This window comes from Dipodomys merriami, unplaced genomic scaffold, assembly GCF_024711535.1.
Source record: "Dipodomys merriami isolate MVZ:Mamm:240054 unplaced genomic scaffold, mDipMer1.0.p SCAF_1, whole genome shotgun sequence".
In the NCBI taxonomy this organism is placed as follows: domain Eukaryota; kingdom Metazoa; phylum Chordata; class Mammalia; order Rodentia; family Heteromyidae; genus Dipodomys; species Dipodomys merriami.
Window position 1 is genome coordinate 97,623,446 of NW_027202270.1, and position 25,167 is coordinate 97,648,612.

General features: G+C 35.3%; 1 protein-coding gene across 5 annotated transcripts in view; it reads right to left on the minus strand.

Annotated features, from left to right (window-relative positions):
• The window catches only part of Prkd1 (protein kinase D1), a 345,647-nt gene that overhangs the window by 94,819 nt on the left and 225,661 nt on the right, over nt 1-25,167 (minus strand). For all 5 annotated transcript variants that reach the window (XM_070026146.1, XM_070026167.1, XM_070026173.1 and 2 more), the window contains exons 3-4: nt 6,561-6,692; nt 3,549-3,709 (exon numbers count right to left, since the gene is read on the minus strand). In XM_070026146.1, the coding sequence (XP_069882247.1) occupies nt 3,549-3,709; nt 6,561-6,692 (293 nt within the window). The remainder of the gene's footprint in view (nt 1-3,548; nt 3,710-6,560; nt 6,693-25,167) is intronic.

The window sequence follows — 25,167 nt, forward strand, 5'->3', positions numbered from 1 at the left end:
ACCATATTGCTTTAACACTTTATATGTAAATGTGGAATAATATTATTCTGCCCTAACTGTGACTTTGTTTGGCAAATTTCCAGTTTTGCTCTGTATCAGGCAATTTCAGTCTTAACACATTTGGCATTTGGAGCTGGATACTGTGTTGTGGGCAGCCAAATTGCACATTGAACTCTGTGTGATTGGTGTTTCCAATCCTGATTTCCATTGTTGCTGTCAAATTCAGTTCTGATTGGTTCTCTCATATTTCATTAAGACTTTAAAACCATCCTTCAGGGGAGAATTGATGTGAAATAAGCTTATTTATCTCTAAGGACACATATTTTAGGAGATTGTGAATTTTTTTTGTCTTTTCTTTTTTGGTACTGGGAATGGAACCCAGAAGGTTGCACTTTCTAGGCAAGCACTTTACCACTGAGCTACAACCCAGCCCATGAAATACTTTTTTAACTATGATAAAGTCTCATGCCCTTTGGTATATATTGGCTTTGACTCCATCAAAATATAAGAATACATGTTAATAAAAAAGAGAACATAAATAAGGATGGGGAAAGGATACCATCTTTTAATCTTGGCTTCTTTTTTCCACAGTTGTCCTAAAATTTGTACGGTTGATATAATTTTGATTAATCAACTTGGATATAAGGATATAGCATAGTAATGTGTGCTACTGCATGATCTACTGAGTTTTTCTTCTGTTTCTCCCTAATATTAGTGAAGGTTTATGAAAAGAAATATAGTCCTGTAGATCTGTTGCATAATACCTTAAAAAATTAGGATTTTCTTATAAGAGGGACTGTTGTATGGTTAGTAAAATGTATGGTTTATTGCCAAAGCTGATAACAGATGAAGCTGATGACAGATAAAGCTTGTATATCATAAATCTTTTAATTGTTTCTATGTTAGCAGCATTGTAGAAATATAAGATTCAATTTATGTTCGAAAATTGAATCAATAAATAGAATAATTCTATCTTAACCTATATGTGAAAGATACTATGTAAGTCAGCATAGGCAATTATATCAGAAAAATTCATTTTCCTAAATTTGAGAAAAATTTATGTTCTTATTACAGACTTACAAAATGGATATTTTGGAGGCATGATGTTAAGGTCCAATATGTCAACTACCACAAACATAATTCCAAGAGCATTTCCTGAGGAACATTTGAAGCAGGGCTATAAAAGTTTAAAACCAGTAATTGTGTGTGTGTGTGTGTGAGAGCATGAGTGCACACACGCACAGGCATGCATGTGCACACGCTAGTCCTGGGACGTGAACTCAGGGTCTGAGCACTGTCACTGAATTATTTTGCTCAAGACTAATACTCTACTACTCAAGCCACAGCTCCATTTCTGGCTTTTTGATAGTTAATTTGACATAAGAGTCTATGAACTTTCTTGCCCAGGCTGGCTTTGAATCATGATCCAGTCTCCTGAGCATATAGGATTACATGCATAAGCAACCATGCTCATCTCTGAAACCAGTATTTTTAAAGAATCTCATGGTCCTAATATTTTCTTACACCATCAGTATCTCATTGGATCACTATTTTCTCAGCATTCTTCACAAAGAAAGGTCAAAAACTCATATTCTAACATATTTTAAGCATTCTACTATAAATTCCATCCATCAGTGAAAAAGTAATTAATATAACTATTTGATATAAAACAAACTACATAATCAAGTAATTCAAATAATTATTTCATTTCATCAAATTAATCAATTACTTTAAAAACACAAAAGTATAAATTATATAACCCAAAGAACATTTATAAATTATATTTATATGCATGAGCATTTGATTAAATAAGTTAATTTATATTTATAAAACAAAAATATGCATAGGCCTGTTATGTTTAGAACTCTATATTTACATCCTAAATGTGTGTGTAATACATGTATGTTTGCATATAGAACCATATTGGTACATACATTACTAAGGTAGAGTAGCAAGATAGCTTCACATTAATGATTAAGATCCTAATCTATTCAAGTGAATGACTAGCTTAATTAAGCTTTAGGTTTTTTGTAAAGTGTAAAATATTTTTAAATAGCTTTTGCTTAGTAAAACAAAACATAATTTCTAATTTTACTTTAAAATATTTGTAATGTATATATTACAAAAATGTTTCTCAATGACTATACTTTAATAACTGCTATAACCTGGAAAAGTTTTAGTGGGATTGAGTATCCATCTTTTCACAGAAGTCTCTGTGAAAAAAAGCACGAGAGACCTGGTATTAGAAAGGAAACCTTTTCACTGTTCTTCTTCTCCATTATGCCTGGTTAGAACCTGAGTGGATTTCCTACATGAACTCACCAAGAAACAAACCAAACCACATTAAACCAAGAGTATAATTTTTCTATGCATAAAAATGAGCAGTCATTTGTTATGTGCCTAGCTTATTCTGTATTCAAGTTAAAGATCACAATGAAATATTTTCCAAACAATAATGCAAATAATAGAATTTCTTATAGGTATTTTCCAAATGTATTACTCCACCCTAGTTCAAAGGGAATTATTTAATCTAGGCATTTTAGTAATTCTTAAATCTCTATCTTCCACTGATTTTTTTTTCTTGTGTGTATGTGTGTATGTGTGCCAATCCTGGCGCTTGAACTCAGGGCCTACTCATTGTCCCTGACCTTTATTGTTGACAGTGAGTTTTGTACTGCTTGAGCCAGAGTTCCATTTCTGGTTTTTTAAAATTTTGGGTGTGATTAATTGGAGATGAGTCTCATAGACTTCCCTGTCTGAGCTGGCTTTGAAATGTAACCCTTATATCCTCAGCCTCCTGAGTAGCTAGGATTATAGGCATGAACCACTGGCACATGGCTTCTCACTGATTTTTTACAATAGCTAGATTGTAAGTAGTTGCTGTAATATACCTTGAAGGATGGGGGAAACCTATGGGACATTTAAAATGCTACTTAACCACTTCATAATTTTGTTTTTATATTAAATAATGTATAGAATCACCATGTATCACAATGTATCACCATTTTTCTTTTTCTGAAAGCTTCAAAAATCAATATTAACTTAAATCATATCTATAAAATAATTTAGAGATAATGAAAACACTAAATATATTTTTTATGAAATATATTGGTGTAGGATGATATTGCACATATCCCCCAATACCAAACAATAAATGACTATCATAATTTTTTAACAGTGAATTTCAAATTTCATCCCAAGTACCTATGAGCTACAAGTGACCTGAATAATCTGCCAAGGAATAATAATATCTTAAATTTTTGGTTCCGAAAACGGTAATAAAACTATGCTTTGCAACATTAACACATTAGTTGTGCTGCTCTGGCCAGGATGATATCTCACACACTTTATGATTTCACTATAGCAAACTCAAAGCTGTTGAACATTAGAAGCAGCACTGACCAATTCACAGCAGATGCCCTGAAGAAACACGATCCTGACCACACTGGCTGTGGCCTCCCTCCCATCACTCTTTCTTGAACTGACACTGCTATCACGTTCCACAGATTTCTCAAGCAAACAGGCAATGGATAAACAGGACGCCATACCAGCAGGGGCTCATCAGGGGCACTGGTAGACAGCTCAGTAGATGATGTGCGGGTGGTGCTGAGCCCAGTGAGGGAAACATTTGAGAGCCTCCTCCGCCTCACACCACTGCAATTGTTAGGGATTTTAAATGCACATCTCTTATGGTAATTTAGACCGCATCCTGGAAAGCAAAAATAAAAATAGCTTTTATTTAGCAATAAATTAAAAGCTATTCCACTATTAGTTATAAACGGAGAATTATTGCTCCTCCTTCCATTTTACTCTTTATTAGGCTGTTTGGAAATTCAGATTTTCTTTTGTGTTTTCTGATTTTTTTCTCCTTATCTGTAAAGGGGTAGGTAGATAGACAGACAGACAGACAGACAGAGAGATAGATATAGATATATGTTCTGATTTTTGTTGGACAAGCTGAGCAACTCTTTTATCATTTTTTAAAATGTTCTGACATATAATGAAGTTGGGCTTTGAAATACTTAGACATAAAATTCAAAGTACATTAAGCCATATGCACAAGTTCAAATGGATGTTGACATGGAGGCTGAATTAATTACAGTTGTCCATAACTCTGGAACTGAATCTTGGCCCCACAATTTACATGTACACATGACTCCAAACAAATTATTTCACCTCAGTTCCCCTGTCTGTGAGCTGAAGACTGAAGTATGTACTTTTGGGTTGGAATGTGGCACTTGACTTGCAAGTGTAAGGCCCTGAGTTCAATCCTACTGCCTCAAAAAGTAACTAGTTGATAGAATTATTAAGAAAATATGTAAAATACCTTACATAGTGATTTTTACATAGTTAAGAAGTCAATATTTCCTTGGAGGAAATAGCAGTTTCATTTTAGTATGTCTGTAATTCACAATCCCATGCTAGAATTTTGTTACTTGCTACACAACAAGCCAGGCACATATTCATAAAGCCTGTGTTACAAACTCAGACATCAAGGAACTCAGAGGTTCCTATAAACATGGCCAATGTGAACTGACTATGACTGCCCATGGTAGATCTGGGTATCCCTCACATTTGTAAGAATTGCAGCATGAGGAAAGCTTCCACTGAGATTTCAAAAGAAGACCTAAAATGCCAGATAGTGTGAAATAGAAACTAAAGTCTCTGAAGGCAGTCCCAGTGGATAGCCCAGAAAGATGGAGATGATAGGAACCTGGAATATCTGGTCAGAAAAGCTGTGGGTAGTAAAGAGAGACAATATTGGCAAGAGCATAGCAGCAGGGTTACTCCTGCTTTTTTGGAGCACACATCAAGATACAGTATACCCTAGATGGAAGACAAGATCTTTAAGGATTTAGTAGTTGTCTTGTTGACTTTTAGTCTTACTTTGCTATCTTATTCCTTGCTTTGAAATGGGAATTTTTATCATGTAAGCTAGAAATATGTAAATTCATTTTTTTATTTTGAAAACAACAACAACAACAGTAACTCTTAGCTCCTAGCTAGTTGGAGAGATGAATGGGGAGGTGGAAGTTTTAGTTGAAGAATTGAAGAAAAGTAACTAACTGAATTGGGCCTTTGAAAGATGTACTTTGTTTGTCTCTGGCTTCTTTCAATTCTTTCCTTCCTTCCTTCCTTCCTTCCTTCCTTCCTTCCTTCCTTCCTTCCTTCCTTCCCTGTCTCCTTTCTTCTTCATTTCTTCCTCTCTTCCTTCTAGCCTTCCTTCTCTCCTTCCTCCCTTCCATCCCTCCCTTCTTTCCTCCCTCCCTTCTCTTCTTCCTCCTTTTTCCCCACCTGTCTCCTCACCTCTCTCTGTTTCTTGCTCCTTCCTGGCTGCTATAAGCTGAGAATTTTGCTTTACAGTGTCCTCATGTCCTATCATAATGTTTTACCTCACTAAAGGCACAAAAATAATGCAGCCAGGTGACCATGGTCTAAAAACTCAAATTGTGAACCAAATAAACCATTCTATTTTAAGTTGGTTTTCCAATATTTTTGTCCCCAGGCTGGAAATATGACTAATACACACTCCTCTAGAACTTAACTTGCCTTTGAATACCCTGGGGAGTGGGAGGGGTAGGGCCCGGAGTCTAGTGGTAGAGATGGAAGGGCAGGGATGATAGAGGAAAAACAAAGGAGGAGGCAAAAATGCTTGGTAAGAAATGTACTCATTACCCTGCTCATGTAATTGTAACCCCTCTGTACAGTATTTTCACAATAAAAAACTTATTATAAAAAGAAATTAAGGAAGTATGATGAGCTTATTTATAGGTTGCATAGGTTGCATAAAACTTTAGTCATACTGGCCATACTTCAAAGAGTTCTATCCTCCTCAAACCTGTCATTAAATAAGGTCTTAAAACTACCTCATAGTGTTCTCAAATCTGTCTTGTGCAGTTCAGTGAGTTCTTTGTGTGGCTCACACCTGTAATCTCATCTACTTGGGATGAAGAGGTGGGAAGATTATGATTCTATGACAGAATGAACAAAAGCAATGTGAGACTGTATCTGAAACGCCAACTAAAAGCACGAAGGCTACAGGCACGGTTCAAGAGACAGAATGTATGTCTAGCAACTGTGAAGCCCTAGGTTCAATCTCAAACATTAAAGAAAAAGGGTATACATAGAATATAGAATATATAAAACCATAGAATTAAGGTTAGAAATTCAGGAATGAATCACAATCTACTTAATAGCTGAGTGATCTCAGATGGTTTGATTAACCTAAATGTCTCCTCATTTGATGTCTACTATTTTAATATCTGGCTTACTCAAGATGCAACTTTATTTTCATTTTGTTGCTAGCACATTCCATATAATGTAGGGAGGAAATATTTCCACATGAGATAGAGAAAAGATATGAGAGCCAGGATCCTAAGATCAGGCCAAGAATGTTAAACAGGAAATTTTAAAGTAGACAAAATACTTCAATATAAATCTATGCACTCCGCTAAAAACTGCCCAGATGATACTTCTGAGGTACTGAGAACACTGCCAGAAAGGTATAACATAAGCAGATAGCTCTGGGTTGTATTCAACTTGCAGGGGAAGAAACTTACCTTCACATTTAAGGCCCTGACGCACCAGCCCCCACAGCATTTCTCCACAATGATCACAGAATGCTGGAGCTCGATATGAATGAACAAAGAGAGCATGTGGACGAATCTGGAAGTCTTCAAAAGTGGCAGAAGCTGTAGAAACAATAATGTTCAAAAAGAGATTGGATGAATTTGCTATTCTGTAAATAGGAAGAGAACAAGATAATTAGTCTGGGAATATGTACTCTTGGTACATCTGGGGAAGAAAAGAGGCAACATGATCTGGTCTTTCAGTCATTAATTTGTATTCTTTCCACCCCAGTTTCAATGGTGGCTGAGCATCACTCTGCCCTTCCTGTCTGTTGATATGTTAGACCACCTCAAAATAGTGAAAATGCTAGAAAAAAGCATGACTAAAAGGATGACAAAATGTAGTTGACAAATACTTGGTAGCAGTTGAAAATACTTGTTTTTTTTTCTTTCATAAATAGATCAGCAAGGTATTCAAAACTATTAATAAAACAAAAAAGTTGGTGAATTGAATTTGGACAGATCTGAAAGTAACATATCTGAGCACAATCACAAAGAGAGTCATTAAAAGGGCAAGATAAAATTGCTTCCATCATAGCAGCATGTTTTAGGGGAGATAGAAGTCTTGAGCAATAAAACCAAACACTAAACCCACATGCCTTAGCAATAACATGGCATCTTCATCACCAACTCACCAAAAAGAAGGATTTAATATACACATTAATAAACTGAGAAATACACTTCTATAAACTACATTCATACTAGATGCACATTTTATTTCTTTTTTTATTTTATTGTAAAGATGCGGTACAGAGGGGTTAAAGTTATATGAGTAAGATAATTATATTTCTTGTCAAGCATTGTTACCCCCTCCTTTTTTTTCTCCTTCTATCCCTTCTATCCCCCAACTCTCTCATTCCTCCCCCTCCCCCTGAAGTTGTAAAGTTCGTTTCCAACATAGAATCTTGTGAGTATCACAATGGGTCATCCTGTATCTTATTTCAGCATTTTATTATTCCCCTTGTCCTCCGACATTTTATTTCTTATTAATGCTGATATTCTAAGGTGCTCTGAAAGACTATGGAAATATATTGTTCCAGTTTTATTTTTCCAAATGATATTTTATTACATTATAAAAATGGTTTTTACTTTTGCTGTGGTTGATCAAATCAAGATATAGATAGATAGATAGATAGATAGATAGATAGATAGATAGATAGATAGATAGATAGATAGATAATGAATGACTGAAAGGCACCCCTCAAGCAGGATCCCAGTTACAGCAGATAAGTCTGAAAGAATCTTATCTCAAGTTAACTAGCAGATAGCTGGAACTAGAGGTGTGGTCCAAGTGGTAGAACTCGCAGCCTAAGAGAAAAAAGCCAAATGAGAAGGTGAAGCCCTGAGTTCAAGCCCTACAATAGGCACAAAACAAAATGTCCCAAATGCCCAAAACGATAAACAAACAAGGCGTAAGTCTTCTCTCAAAGTTCTAATGAACAGTGGTGCAAACTCCCAGGCTCTGTACATAGGGGTGCCTAAAGCTGAGGCTCACATTAGAGCAGAAGACACTTATTGTCAGTCCTCTGAATAGGAAAGAAGCTTGGCCATTATCCAAAAGATATCTAGTGTAATCACTGTAAACTTTGTCTTCAAATACCTACAAAAAGAAGGTTTGGCTAAGTAGGTCTTCTCCAGTCCTTTAACACTTAAACACAATCATGTTACAAGCAGAGCTCTATAAACTTCATCCTATTTCATTCTCAGAGAATTTGATGGGAAACGCCTTGCTATCCTTTCTCTTTCTCCTTGATAGAAATGAGCTTGGGAAATTGCATATTTAATTCCACACAGGTAGATTATGGACAATGCTTTTGAACAAATCAGGAAAAAAAAAGGTGTGATTTGTGTACCAAGCATGTTCTTTGGTGATTTAGTCAAAATGTGTCTAATTTGTAGAATGTTAAATTCTTTTAAAAATCAAGTTCTCAAACACAGGAACAAAAATTGCTCTTAAAATATTAGAGAGAATGGCCACTTTGTACCCATTAACCCTTAACTTCTCCCATCATCCTCAGAGTCATTCCTCAGGCCCAAACAACTATGACAATACTCTGACAGTAATTAGTTGAATAATTATTGTAGTTTTCAAACTAAGGAAGACTAAAATTTGACAATACAAATACTGCTGCAATCAAACATTTTTGAATTAATCAAGAAGAATATAAATAATTAAACTACAGGTTTTTAATGACACTCCCCCCCCTAATTTATGTCATGTAAATTTGTTTTTACTTCAGCTTTGGAAAGGGATTAACATTCCAAAGCAGTCAGCATTCTTGACTTCTGTTTAAATGCCATATTTCTAAAGTTCAAATTTAATATTCTCCCGTTAATTTTAGAATAATTAAAGAGATTTTTAAAAGAAAACTACCAAGATTGGTAAGGCTTTACATGCATTTGAAATCAAAGCACAACATCTATTCATTATGAATTTACCTACTCTGCACCCTGGGGGCCTCCGCATTGGCTGAGTACATGCATGCCATCTCACCTAATCACAAAATTGCACTTCAGAGATAATCGCTCTGCACAGGAAAACAAAGTGAATGCTATAATTCCATTTCATTTAAGTTTTGAAATCAAAATGGACAGACAAGAATAGGAATATTAAAGTGTCTAGAGATTCCAAGTAGGGAACAATGTGCTATCTGTCAGTCTGTCATCATCAATCAGACGACCTAAATTAAAACCATATGACAGGGCAACAAACTAAACACAATGGGCCCCTTACACTGGTATTTGTGTCTCTTTGATTTGCTCTATTCACAGTCTATTGTTACACTCCAGTGTGCAGGAGAGGAGAAAATGACATGCTTTCCTTAGTCATTGAGCAGTTGAAACAGGTAATTGAACCAAAAACACTAATATAATCAGTAGTTCTTTTAATGTTCATTACAAATTGTGGCACAAAATGGAGTAAACTGGTTAGCAGTACAGAAGAAATGAGCCTTCTGAAGCAAAATAAATAATCTGTGGAGGTCAAAATTATTTGCATAATAAAATAAAATAATGTTAGATCTTCCGAGGTTTTCAGTAATTTTTTTACTGGAAATTTTTGGCAATTTGAGAAGAGCATTAACTCTTTCTGGTTATGCAAGTTGAAGGAGTCTGTGGTTTAAGTATCCAAATCTCATTCAATTTTATACAAGTAAATTAGGAAGAAGATATTAACATTATTACCACCACCACCACCACCACCACCATCACCATCATCATCATCATCTCATTTTACAGATGAGAAAACTAAGCCTCAGCAATTAAGATACTACTCAAGGTAACATACAATCTGGACTCAGCTAGTGTTGCCATAGTAGAATCATGTAAACTAACAGTTGCTAAGATCCAATTTATCATATTTCTTTGGACATTATTCCTTGAATTATAACTAGGCAAAGTGACTCATGCTTGTATTTATTAGTAATTACTCTGAAGGCTGAGATTAAGAGTAAGGCAACTGTAGGCAAGCTCAAGCAAAAGATTTGAGTGCCTATTTCAAACAACAAAAAGATGGAAATGGGGGCACATGCTTGTCATTTCATTTATGTGGGAAGAATACATAGTATTCATTCATTGTGATGCACAGGCTGGCCAGAGTAAAAAGCAAGACCTTATTTTAAAAAATTACCAGAGTAGCCAAGTGCCAGTGGCTCATGCCTGTAAACCTAGCTAATCAGGAGGCTGAGTTCTGAGGATCGTGGTTCAAAGCCAGCCCAGGCAGGAAAGTCTGTGAGACTCTTACCTCCAATAAACCACTAGAAAACTGGAAGTAGCGCTGTGGCTCAAGGGGTAGAGTGCTCGCCTTGAGCTGAAGAGCCCAGGGTTCAAGCCCCATGACAGACAAAAAAAATTACCAGAGCAAAAAGGGCTAGAGGCATGGCTCAAATAGTAGAGTATCCACCTTCCATTGCTACTAAATATAACACATCACCCTTTGTAACATGTGCTTTTACTTCAGATACATTAAAATTATTAGGAAAGGAAAATTTCTATGAATAAAGCATAGGATAATATTATTTCAATTCACGATTTATAACATGGCTCTATATTTTGAAATCTACCCCTCAAAATAAATTGGAATTAGGAATAATGATGGTAAATGAAAGGAACCCCAAGATAGGGATACAAGAGGTTTTATCTTTGATGTTGTTGTTTTTAATGTATTTATAATGTACCATATGATTTTTTTTGTTTCTTTTCTATGTTCTTCCCCCATGGTATAACCCCTGTTTTCACTGTATGTGATTCCGGTGCCCTGCATCTTGCATATACATTTTTCTAATTTGGGGGAGGGGAAGGGAAATAACAAAAAGCTGAAATAAGGATACAGGTTGACCCATTGTAACAATGAGATGTACAAGACACTATGTTGTAAATGAACTTTACAACTTGGGGGAGGGGAAGAGTTGGGGAAGTGAGGAAGGAAGGAATGGTAGGGGAAAAACAAAGGAAGGGGTAACCATGCTCCATAGGAAATGTACTCATTACCTTACTCATGTAACTGTAACTGTAACCCCTCTGTACAGTATTTTTACAATAACAATGTATATTAAAAAAACAATGATTAGGTTCTGAAATTTTAAAAACTCAATGGCAATCCACAGTTTAAAACCAGATGGATCTTTTAGTCTGGAGGAGAAGCACTACCAATCAACTCAAAGCAAAACATTTTGAAGCTTTCCATAGCTGTGAAGATTTGTGGTGGGACAATTTGTTGTTCTTCTTCCTTATCAGCTGGACTACTGAAAGTATCTTTTCATTCCAGTCAGTACTCCCTCTACGCATTGCATCATCTTGATGCAAATAACCTCACATTCTTCACCTTCTACCAGTCATTGACATACACAGAACAGATATGCATATATCATTTTTGGTTGCTTGACAGCTTCTGCTGGTGGAATGATCACTCGCAATTGTGAATATCACAAATTATCAAAATCTTCTTCATATTGATTTTTAATATTCTTCTGTAATGTCTGGTCAGTAGCCATGGGTTCAAACATTTAGAACTGAGACATTTTCATGTTTTTCCAAAGTCAATTTATATAAGCAAAAGAATCCTAATAACTTGAAGGATATAGTTAACTGATGTCATGTGCTACTAATATATCTTAAAATATACTAGGTTATAGTGCCTATTAGAAATAGAAGAATGACTAAAGAGTGGTATCTTGTTGAGTTAATAGTCCAAAGAGAAATAATAGGCCCATAAAATATATTATAATTACAGGAATGGAAATCTAAAAGGAAGGGTGCCTGAGTCTATGAAAGCAAAGGGGCTCTCCATGGGACCCTGAAGGATGAAAAGCGTTTCAAAAAGCACTCCACGGGATCAGGGAAGGACAGCATTGTTACGTAGTCCAACTTTCTTTAATGATAAGGAATTTGTAATATCATCTACTTTTTTTCTTTTTGACAATTATTTTGGCTTCTTGATACTTCATCTGTGGCATACTGTGAGAGAATCAGAAAGGATAAGAGAATTGTTCTGAAAGAAGGTCACAGTGATGGTAGGTCACCTCCCACAAAATGTGGCACAGCTGTAACAGTTGTGATATCTGTTTCTGCTCTACTCCCTGCACCTCTGCACAGAGGTGTCTCCAAGACATTTTTGTAACAAAATCTTCCCTTCCTCTTGTAACCACTGCTCAACTTAATTTCATATTTGAGAATTTTCTTATATCTGGAACCGAGAGAAAGAAAGACCCCACAGCAGTCCAACAACAATAACACTGAATGAATTCTTGTTGAGGCAACTTGTACTAGCACTTTGCAGATACTAGAGGAAACAAAGAAGGAAATCTCCCATTTTGCCTTAACATCTGATCAGAAAAACATTAGTGAGGCACAACGGTGTGGGCTGAGGGTGGGGGAAAGACTGGCTATGGAGTATATCATGACGGCAAAGAGAACCATTATGCATAACATGAATTTAGAGATGCTAACCAGGCTTTTCAGAAACTTCTGCAAAATTAAAAGAATATGACAAAAGACTTAAAAAATAACTACAAAGCAAACAAACAGAAAAATGGCTCCAAGAAGACTAAGAAAGTCTCAAAAGTAAGATTGGAACAGAGTAGTTACCATAAAAATAAGTAGCTACCCCAATAAGGAGGAAAATGGATGGTAACTAAATTAAAATGATGTGACTACCCAGGGAGCAGACAGGCTCCTATTCAGAGACAGGAAGAGAGAACATGTCAGTAAGACAGGGGCCATACAAAATCAAGTTAAATTCACCAAAGCGACTTTGGCAGAAACACTCCCCAAGAGAACCAGAAGAAGGAAAAGGTTCACATGTAGAAAAGGCCTTCCAGCTGTCTTTTATGTAGAAAGAAAAATAGAAATTTAGGCCAGGCCCACAGAATATAATAGTTTACTGCTCACAGAGAGACAAAATGAGCTGAACTATTGAATTGTAATTTGTTTTTCTCTTTTCTAGAAAAGAGATCATGTTTTTTTTTGTTGTTTTTTTAAAGAAGGAATGAAATATGCTCAAGAAAAAAATAAAGTATGAAGGACAGATTATCTAAGATGTAAGGACTTGAAATGATTTTCAATAGTCCCAAATAAAATATAAACGAGGGCTCAACAATTTGATTCAAATCGTAAGCAAACATCTACTTATATTTTTGTTGGATTTATTGAATTTTTATAAAGTCCTCTTATGAGAATTAAAAAGTATTCTAATACAATGTGAGTTTAATCAGAGGGTAGTAAAGATATTTAGCCCTACTTAATATAAAAACATTCTGTAAAAAGTTAACATTTCAAACTATGTGGTGCTTGTATGAGACAAAGGAGAGAGCAACAGGACAGAATTGGTAATACAGTAATCTATCCTATGTATAAGTTTAAAATATAAAAGGATATATAATAGACTGATGAGGAAGCACCATTTAAAAATACCTGGTATCAGTTAATTACATTATTAAATTATTAATTTATTACATTAATGTATAAAAAGTCTGAAACCAGTAACAATTAGTAATTTGGGGAAAAACAAATTAGAACCTTATCTTGTATCTTAAATAATTACCACATGAGTTAAAAAGTTAAACTGAACAAGGCTGGGAAGGTGGCTCAGTGGTAGAGCACTTGCCTTGCATGCCTGAGGCCGATTCCTCATGCCTGGGTTCGATTCCTCAGCACCACATAAGCAAAAAGAAAAAAGCCAGAAGTGGCTCTCTGGCTCAAGTGGTAGAGCACTAGCCTTGAGCTGAAGAGCTGAGGGACAGCGCCCAGGCCCAGAGTTCAGGCCCCACGACCGGACACCTCCAAAAAAAAAAAAAAAAAAGGTAAACAGAACATACAAAACTATAGAAAACATAGAAGAGAACAAAGTGAACCTTAGTAAGCTTCTGGAGAAAAAAAAAAGGAGGTAACATATAGTGAGGAAGTGTCAGTAGAATGATCATGGAGTGGAGGCTACTGGTTGACTTGCCCAAGTGCCATGTAATAGTATCTTTTACACAACATGGTTACAAAAGGTTCATTTATTAATAACTATATATTTGAGGTCACAAAAATCTAATTATGTTTAGTGCTTTCAGGTGTATAGCACATAATTACTAACATTTGTGGAACGATTTCTATGCATTGTTAGGTACCAGGCACGTAGGGGATGAGACTTTAAAAAAAATAAAGAGAATAAACATCCATTTCCTGCTCGGAAAAAAAAATCTTCTTTGCATTTCCCTCCTCCTCATTTTCCAAAACCAGAGGCAGGCAGAAGGGCTGTAGGAGTATATTGATGGTAACCCTGAAACAAAGCTCACGAAGTTTGGGATCCACATATGAACCCAGAGAGCTGCAATAAACATCTAAGGATCCTTTATTTCTTTCCTCGGATGTGGAACTGGGTTTATAGCTACCATAGAAGTCAGCTTTACAAATATCAATGCCTCCTTCCAGGAGAGGCCACAGCATAGAAAAGTTGTAAAATATACGTAATTACGATTTTCTTGCTAAAACTTTGTTTTGAGAAACTATTGTTTGTATAAATTATTAAGATGTGTGGGATTTTGTTGGTAGGAAAATTATTGTAAAAATTTCAACAAAATTGATAATAAATATGTTGTATAAGCTTTTTTCCAAACTCTTCTCCAGGAGCAGCACTTAAACTTGGGATGTTAATAGAACAGGAGACAGGTTAAAAAGAGTAGGGGTCAGAGATACTACATAAGAAATAATAATAAACCATTTCTGGTAGTTACAATAATAAAATGCTGCCAATTATTATTTGCCAATTATAATATATGAATTTAAAATAGTTTTCAAACAGAACATTACATAACTAAACAAAGACAAGAATGAAATGTAGTTATTTTATGCCATCTATCTCTATACTGAGATGTTGGCCAACAATATTCTGTTCAACATCATCTTAACTTCAAACATTACAGGTGCATGTTTCTCTCTTCCACACAAATCTTGTTGACTTGTATACAGCTAATTTTCATCTAGCTAATTCCTGTCCGTCTACACTGCTCTCTTCTCTGTTCCCATCCTCTTGGTACATTTCTGTTCTGGAATGAAACCTGTCACTGTATACTGCCATCCTACATCATTTTGTCATTCACAACTGATAGATTGCTGGAGGGCAGAGATGACAATGTCTCTGAGCTTATATACAAATTAAAGCAGTCAATGAATCTTCAAGGAAGAATTATCAAGCCTTTACACATCAGTTACCTACAACTCAAAGTTTCTGTATTTTATTTAATCATGGCAATATGTAACTATAGTATTTCAAATTTAAAAGCAAAGCTCACCAGAGACACAATTTGGATCTATTTTGAAAGGTTTCTCCAATGTTTTTAAGGGATGTGGTTGTTTACATCGTTTGGCCCTAATGGCAGATGAATATAGGGAATGTTGAAAACCATGAACACAATTCTAGAGCAGCCTTGAGCTGAAATTCTGGTTATAGCAAATGGTTGATGTTTGATAAGGAACTTTTTTTGCTTTTTTCTTTTCTTCTTTTCTTTGTCTGTCTTGAGGTTTGAACTGAAGGCATAGGCACTGTCTCTGAACTTTTTCCCTCAAGACTAGCACTCTACCACTTTGAGCCACAGCTCCACCTCCTTGGATAAGGATCTTCATTTCTCTCAACTCGATGTGCAACTCTACAAAAGTTGCATAGTGAAATACCTCATTAGGCCACGAGGACAAAAAGGGATTGGCATAGTGATTGGAATATTGGTGGAACCATCACAAAAATTTCTTAGCAAAATGATTGAGTATAGTCTTTAAAGCCAAGACCTAAGTGTGAATGCCAGTAATTAATATTGTTCATAATAATATTGTCATGATCATCAATACTAAGGGGGGGAATATTGCTTTTAAGTTTGTTGCCAAACAAGGATACTTAAAAACCAAGAGCTTTAAAACCTACTATTTTTTGTTCCTTTACTTCATAAAGGGTATGTTTCCACTGTAGAGGAAATTGCTTTTCTATTCACTGTTCTGGTTAACACTAATTAAATGAAGCTAGGTCCATAGGGCTATGTCTAGTTCCTTCTCTAATATGAATCAATTAACAGTTGGGAATTGCAATGGGGAAAGAAGGGTCACCATATCCTGATGTGACTGAATGACAAATGCCACAGCTGGAAAGAGATTAGAGAGCATCTCAGGTCAAGAAAGAATGTAAATGGCTGCCCCATGTGTCTAACATAGAGGAAAAAGAAAATTAAGTAAAAATGTCATGGAGTCAAATTCTAGCTAATGAGTGCAAACTCTGCAGGCACCCTGAATAGAGGGAAAGAAAGGTCAAGTCTGTTTCTCAGAAAGCTCTATGGTGTACAAGAGACTTTATACCTTTAAAAGGATAATGACCTAATTTACATGCAGAACACCAGCATACAAATTACCTTTTAGACTTTTTATAAAAGGCGGGTAGACAAAGACTACATACAGCATTATATAGACATGATCTGAGAGGCAGCAGGGTTTCTGAGGACAAATGGCATACTGTGGTCAAATACATTTATTTGCATATAGAGACACCAAGATTTTATATTCCTTCTTCAAGTTTCTTAGTTTCCCTGTAATTTCCTTAACAAACATTATGATGTTTTCTTTTTGTGATCTATGAACACAAAACTCTTGTAAGCTAATGAAATCTGCTAGGTATCCCTACTCCAGAAGAAGAAAGAATCCAACAGTTGTTCAATCCAGTGTCATTGTTGCTGTGCCAGCAGGACCTGGGTGCAGGAGTTTGCCTATGGGTAAAGAAGTGGTTCTGACTATAACTCAGGGACATAGAGAAGGGAGAAAGATGGGGTTGAGGGGCTCTCTTTATGAAAGACCAGATTGACTGATTAAGTTGGTTCACTGGTTCATTACGATAAAGTAGCTTTATGAATCAAAAATTCAAGGTTCTGAAACACACTTTAATGTAAAATTCATCCCATTTTGTACACAGACTGTGTAGCAAAGACCACAACTGAGATAGAGAACAACTCTATTCTTGCCCCCAAGTTTCCTTTTCTTCCTCCCCTTCTCCTGCAACCATGGATTTATTTCATGTCTCTCTTCCAATATATCACAGACATGTAGCCTTTGATTCTAGCTTCTTTCGCTACAGTGCTTTTGAAAGCCATCTACACTGAATGTGCATTTGTAGGCTAACCCTTTGATTGCTGAATTGTGTTTATTTTGATCCATTTACCATCTAATTCCTCTCTGCAGGAGTCACCATCTGTCTATTTGCCAGAATATGAAAGCAGAGGGTCAATTTGGATTTGAGGAGGTAGAGATGAAGAAATCAGAGCAGCAGGTACTGAGGGAAAGGTGAATCAAGAGAGCAGCAGGTTCAAGAAAAAGAGGTGGAGATAGACTGGAATATGGTTTCTACAGGGTCTGCCTGAAAACGTTGTTGTTAACAACTGCGACTTTCAGGCTGGAAGGTGGCTGGCTCAGTGGTAGAGTGCTTGCCTTGCATGCATGAGGCTCTGGATTCAATTCCTCATCACCACATAAGCAGAAAAAGCTGGACGTGGCTCTGTGGCTCAAGTGGTAGAGCACTAGCCTTGAGCTAAAGAGCTAAGGGACAGTGGCCAGGCACAGAGTTCAGGCCCCACAACCAAAAAACAAAATAAAACAAAAAAAAATAAACCCACAAACAAACAAAAAACAACCTATTGCTTTCTTATTTTACAAAAACTGATTTGCTAATTCATTCATTTACTCCTATTTATTGTATCAATGTTTGTACCTAAGACTTTTCACATACTAGGCAAACCATTTGCCACTGAATTCTATCCTCAGCAACTTTAAAACATGGCACAAAACTAAGAACATAATAAAAACATAACTGAATAAACTTACAGACAAGACAAAGGGTACAGGAATGAAAAATAACAGTGACTATAGGGAATAAGCCAAAGGGAAAAAGGAAAAAAAGAAATAGCTGCAAACAGTACAACAGAAAAGCAGCAACTCTTGCTTCTACTTCTTGGGGTTCATTTTGATAAGCACCATTTTATATAGTCATACCTACATTGCTATTGAGCCACTGTGATCAGTGATCCTCGGCTAAGAATATACTAATATGCTAATTATTACAAATGAGGGAAAACATGCAGCCTATGTTTCTTTGGGTCGGATTATTGGCTTAGTGTAGTTTTTTCCAGTCTTTCCATTTCCTTACAAATGGAGCAATGCCATTCTTTCTGATAGAAACATAAAATTCCGTTATTTGCAATAACTAGTATATGTCTGAGTCAAGCAGAAAAGGTCAGATAAGTTGATGTTAGTGGAATGAACCCCAAGATAGGCATTCAAATTTTTTTCCTTTCATGCAATTGCTTCTATCACATATATAAGATGATTTCTACGTTGCTTTGTATGTACCTCCCCCACAGTATAACCTATACTTTCACTGTATTTGATGTTGGTATAATTTGTGGAGGGGAAGGAAAAAAGAAATCGTTTAACTAGGAATACAGATGGACCATTGCAACAATGAGATGTACAAGTCGTTATGTCGAAAAACGAACTTAACAACTTTGGTGAGGATGGGGGGAGGACCGGGTGGGGGGAGGGAAGGAGTATGGGAAGGGATGGGAAAGGGAAACAAAGAGGAGGCAACAATGCTTGATAAGAAATGTACTCGTTATCTTGCCCATGTAATTGTAACTCCTCTGTACGGTATTCTCACAATTAAAAAAAATTATAAAATTCCATTGTGTATATATTCCACATTTTCTTGATCCATTCACCTACTGAGGGACATCTAGGTTGATTCTATACCTTAGCTATGGAAAATAATGCTGTAATGAAGATACTTGTACTGGTAGCTTTAGTGTGGCAGAAACAGTAGGACAAAGGATAAACCAACTCAACAGTGATACTCACTGATAGACACTAGGTTGGAAATGAACTTTACATTCTGGGGAGAAGGGAGTTGGGAGGGGTAGGAAGGAAGAAAAATGATGGAGGAGGTAACACTATTCAAAAAATAATGTACCCATTACCTTACTTATGTCACTGTAACCCCTTTGTATATCACCTTTTGAATAATTTTTAAGTGAAAAAAGAATATAACTGAAAACCTTGTCTTACCAGTCCTTCAGATCAAGTTTCCTTCTCAAGATGGAGACATATATTTCCAAATTATTGTTCATAAGTTCAGATAAAAAGTGACTATTTGTACTTTTTGAAAAAGTGGTCTATTTTGCCCACTATTTAGCATACTTTCAATGTACTTAATGCAAAATATCATTTCCTTACAAAAGCAGACTTTTGGGGCTCTTCTGGAAAGATGAGTGGGATCCACAAAACAAGGATGGGTAGATAAAACAGGATGATAGGTGAACATAGTCAATGTACACTATGTATAACATGAATGCATTGTTTTCCACAGTTGATATATACATATATACACACACAAATAAACTCTTTCAAATAATATATTCTCCTCATAATTATGTCACTCAGCTATAACTGTATGACTTGAATGTTAACCTATGTTTAAGACTCTGTTTTTAAAACATTGGACAGAATATGACTTTTGGAGTCAGATAGCATGGTCTGGTGTTGCTCTTACCTACTATGAGGCTGCAGAAATTTCCTGCATCACAGTTTTTCTCATCTCTGAAAAGACTACAAAAATTGACTCAAAAAAGTGGTCACAACCATTTAAATGAAAATATTTAAAGTAGAGCGGAATATCTGGTGTAAGAACTATAAATCAAAATACAGAAATCAACTCCAAATGATGAAAGGCACATGAACTTTGAAGCTACTACTGGAAAACTTAGGGAAAAGACCGGAAGTTATAGGCAGAGCAACAATTTATCTGAATAGGCTTCCCGTTGTCCAGTAAATAAGAGCAAGAATAGACAAACAGGACTGTATTAAGTTAAAAATGTCAGCACAACAAAAGAAACAATTACCAGAACAAAATACAAACCACTGACTGGGAAACCAGTTATTCAATGAAGGATTGATATACAGAATGTATGAAAAACTCATAAAGTTAAACAGCAAAAAATAGTAATAACCCAATTAATAAATGGGCAAATAAACTGAACAGACTTTTTCAGAAGGAGAAACACAAATCACTAATAAACACACAAAAGACTGTTCAACATATTTATCCATAAAGGGAATGTAAACTAAAGTTTACATTAAGTTTCCATCTCACCCAATTAGAATGGCTATCTTCAAGAAAACAAATAAATGCTGGCAAGAATGTAAATTAGTTATATACACTATAAAAATCCATGAAGTGTACTCAAAATACTAAAAAAGAGACTTTCCTTATGACCCTATCATACTATTCTTCAAAATACATCTAAATGAATTTAAATCAAAACACAAGAAAGATATGTGCATACCCATGTTTATTGCAGCTCTTTTTCTGTACAGCCAAACTGTGGAATAGCCTACAGGCCCAACAACAAATGGATGGATAAAAAAAAATGCATATACACCATGGAGTATTATTCAGCCAAATGACATTGAAAAACGTATTATTTGAAGGAAAATAGATGTAAATGGAAATCATCATGTAGAGTAAGATAAATCAAACTTAAAAAGCCAAACATCTCATTCTGTTGCTCATTTGTAGACTCCAAATGTGGATGATAATAATTAAAAACATGACATTAATGTAATGGTGCAACTGTTGGACTCAGAAGACTCAGAAGAAGGGGGGGAGGGAAGAAGGGAAGAAATGGAAATATAAAAGAGGGGTAAACTTGTTCAAAATACACAATACATATATATAGAATTATCATAAAGAAATGCCCTGATAACTTAAAAAAGTAACTAACTAAAAAAATTAAAAATATATTTAATGTGGAGTATAATATTTGCCATTTTGTGAAAGAACACAAAGATGGCATTCATATTTAAATATGCATATGTAGGCTTATAATAAGCATTTTTGCACCATTTGTAAAACCTAATTCAAAATATATCATAAAGGAGATGCAAAATTTAAACTCTAGTTCTGAAGAAAATCTCATTGAAACATTTATAAACTTGCTTTATTAAAAAATTTCTAAGAAACAACAGCACAAATGGAACTTCTTTTTTAAATCTGGTAAGACCACTAAAATTTTAAATGTCTGGTTTTTGAAAGAGCAAAAAAGTAATAGCTTTTGAGAAAATATCTGGAAAATTCATTTTTGATAAAAGAACTTTATCCAAGACACAAGAAAAATTTAAACAATATTCACAAAGCAAACTACCAAATAAAATGGATATCTTATGGATGGGGATGGGAGGGAAAAACCAGAAGAGAGTGACGGAAGGGGACACATGGTTCAAAAGTAATCATACTCATAACTGATTCATGTAACTATAACCCTCTGTATACCAACTCTGCAGTAACAATAAAAAATGTGGTCACATTTTGAAAATGTAATAACTGATTAAAGATGCTACCTGGATGGCAAATAAGTGTCAAAAGACGCATTGATGAAGGTTCTCCGTGGGTCAGTAGGTTTCTAAAATAGCCTTGGAGCACAATCATCATGTAGGATACTTTTTGAATCATGAACCATTCGGTGTTTTAAGTATGTAACATACAAACGAACATATTAGGGAAGCTACACACTACTTATGGTTATTCCATGAACACAGGCTCCTATAGCTATCCTCTCAGGATAGAAAAAAATTGAAAAAAAATAGAAGTCATACCAATAAGAAAGTAGAAAGATGGAAATGGCGCTGTGGCTCAAGTGGTAGACCGCTAGCCTTGAGCGGAAGAGCTGAGGGGCAGCGCCCAGGCCCAGAGTTCAAGCCCCATGACTACCACCACCACCACCAACAACAACAACAAAAGAAAGTTGAAAGAACAAATATTGAGAGACTGTCACTTTACAAAGAACTGTTATGCTTTTTCCTTGCTATCAATATCAGTGAGGGAAATGTGAGTGAGTTTCTTTGGAATCTGCTAAGTGTAAGATGCAACTGATATTATTATTATTCAAAGTTTGGTCAGATGAAGAGAAGGCAAATCACGACACAGTGAAGTTGAGGTTTGGAATAGATTTTAAACTGGACAGTTACACTGGCAAGCCAGGTGAACTGTGAGATCATCTAGAGATTAATTTCCAAAAAGGCAGCCACTTGCCACTTACTATTCTTCCAATTAACATTTTTTTAAACCTTAAATAATCAAAAGGTCAGTTTTTGAGTGATACTTACTATATTTCAAGTGATCTACAGTCCCATGCGATAATTATTCTATTGGTGAACACTGTACATGTTGTGGTTGGATGCTCTGGAGGGAGAATTAAGCCAAGGAAAGTGGACCTTGTAGCTAGTATGTAAGAAAGTTGCTGATGTTTCTTCATTTATTTACTAAACCCAAGTTTGATTTATATTACTATTATTATACATACTACTTATTTTAGTAATAGTTATTAGGCACCTACTTTCAGTCAGTATCCATCTACAAACTAATAATAAAGAGGTGCTGGAGAATAATGTAGATCAATCTGAATCCAAACCTACAAATAGATTTTCCAGAGGATTATACCAATCTCACACAAGTATCACTTTGCTTGCTCTCTATTCATACTTCATTTGTTTTTGTGGTATTAATTGATTTGTTAAGAACCCCCTGAATAATACTGAATCCAGTGATATGACAGGTAGCTCTGTTTATCTTAATTTGGTGTGGTTTGTGCCTCATAGTTTGTATTAGAAGATAGTTTATTTGAGTTAGCCACTTCTTACAATTTTAAAAGAATGTATGCTTTATCTCAAACTTTCTAATGATTTTTACTATAAAATGATTTAAAAATAGTGTCAAGGCATCATTACATGGACTTACATTAGTTTTCTCTTTTAAAGTTGTAGATTCTAATTTTTTCCAAAAGAATTTATTGAGAAGCTTTACATTCAGGGAACAAAGTTATACCATTAATTTCATAAGAACCCAAATTCAGATAATCTGGAGTTGCAACTTTAATATTATAAATTCGGGAATGCAGGGCTTACCGAGTATCTCTACATCTCAGTAAAGGATAATAGCCGTGCTTAGTGAATATTATGGGTTCAAATATCTGCCACATTCTTTCTTTTTCTTTAGGGGGGGGATCAGTTGTGGGGCTTGAACTCTGGGCCTGGGCACTGTCTTTCAGCAATTCAGCTCAAGGCTAGTGCTCTACCACTTAAGCCACAAAGCCACTTGCGGTTTTTCTGAGTGGTTTACTGGAGATAAGTGTCTTACGGACTTTCTTGCCCAGGCTGGCTTTGAACAGAGATCCTCAGATCTCAGACTTCTGAGTAGCTCAGCCTCCTGAGGCACACTGGCACCCAATTTATTGGCCACGTTCTTACTAGACATATGTATTGTTAATTTTCTTACACTTCCGTTTCCAGATTTTGATATAAAAATTTTAATATTTTGTATGATTTATTGAACAAGACTTATTAATTTTATATGTTCTAGAACAGTTTCTGTCAAAGTATTTAGAAGTTTCACCCACAATTATCTGACAAGTGGTCTAATATTTTTATTGGGGGTATAAAGAAGCTAATACATCTTAAACAAGTTTCAATTCCTATCAAAATCTGTGGAGGACTGGAAGGAGAGAGAGGAAAGAGAAGATGGAGGGGAGAGAAAGAAGACATTTCAATAAATTATGATGATGATGATGATGATTATTATTATTATTACTATTATTACTATTATTATTATTATTGTCAGTAGTGGCTTGAACTCTGGGCCTGGGTCCTGTCCCTGAGCTCTTCAGCTCAAGGTAAGTGCTCTACCATGAGCCACGACACCACTTCCAGTTTTCTGGTGCTTAACTGGAGGTAAGAGTCTCACAGACTTTCCTGCTCAGGCTGGCTTTGAACCACAATCCTCATATCTCAGCTTCCTGTGTAGGTAGGAATAAGGGCATAGTCACTGGAGCCTGGCACAATAAATTCTTGTATTCTAAAATATATGAGTAATCATCTATGACAACAGAGTTTAATATTTTAAGGGAATTAAATTCTCTATCTGATGAAAATAGTGAATTTTCATATAAATATGAAGAATTAAATTAATACACTATAAATATTTGAATTCTCACATAATTAGCATACATTCTAAATGATAATCCTTTCCCCATCTTAAATCAGAAAATATTTCTAGAAATGATAACTAGGTAAATATTACAATAAATCTTAACAGCATAGGACAATTTGTATATTAACTTCCACTTTTAGGTAAATTAAAGTGTTCCAAGCACTTTTCAAGTTTGCCTGTTAATCAGAAGGCCCCAGAGGAAGGCAGAAACCTATAGTTTTCTAGAATCTTTTTAGTATTTGTGTTAGATGCTATAAAGAGATAAATTAAATACAGGAACATGTCAGCTGCAAAGAGGAAGAGTTTTACTTCTTCTTTCCCTGTTTAGATCCCCTTTATGTTTGTATCTTGCCTTATTGCTCTAGGTAGGAATTCCAGTATTATATTGAAGAAGAGTGGAGAAAGCAGACATCCTTTTCTTGTTCTTGATTTTAGAGGAAATGATTTGAACTTTTCACCAAGTTACGTAAGCTGATCTGAAACTTTGGCAAATGACAGGGTATAAAATTAACCCACAAAAATCAGTAGCTTTTCTGTATGTCAACAATGAGAAGAGTAACGCTGAAATCAGGAAAACAACTCCTTTTGTAATAGCCTCCCTGCAAAAAAAAAAATATATATATATATATATATACATATATATGTATGTGTGTGTGTGTGTATATATACATACATATATAAATATATATATATATATATATATATATATATATATATATATATACCTAAGAATTAAGGTTACCAAAAATGTGAAGGGCCTTTAAAAAAAAAAGAAAATTAAAGCAGATTTAAGGAAGCAGGAAAACATCCCATGCTCCTGGATCGGAAGGAATAACATCATGACAATGACAATACTACCCAAAGCTATCTAAAAATTCAATGCAGTATTCCATAAAAATCCCAACAACTTTCTTCAAATATAAAAGAAGCAATCGAAAAAGTCATATGAATAATAGAAGACCCCGAATAGCAAAATCAATCCTTAGCAAGAAG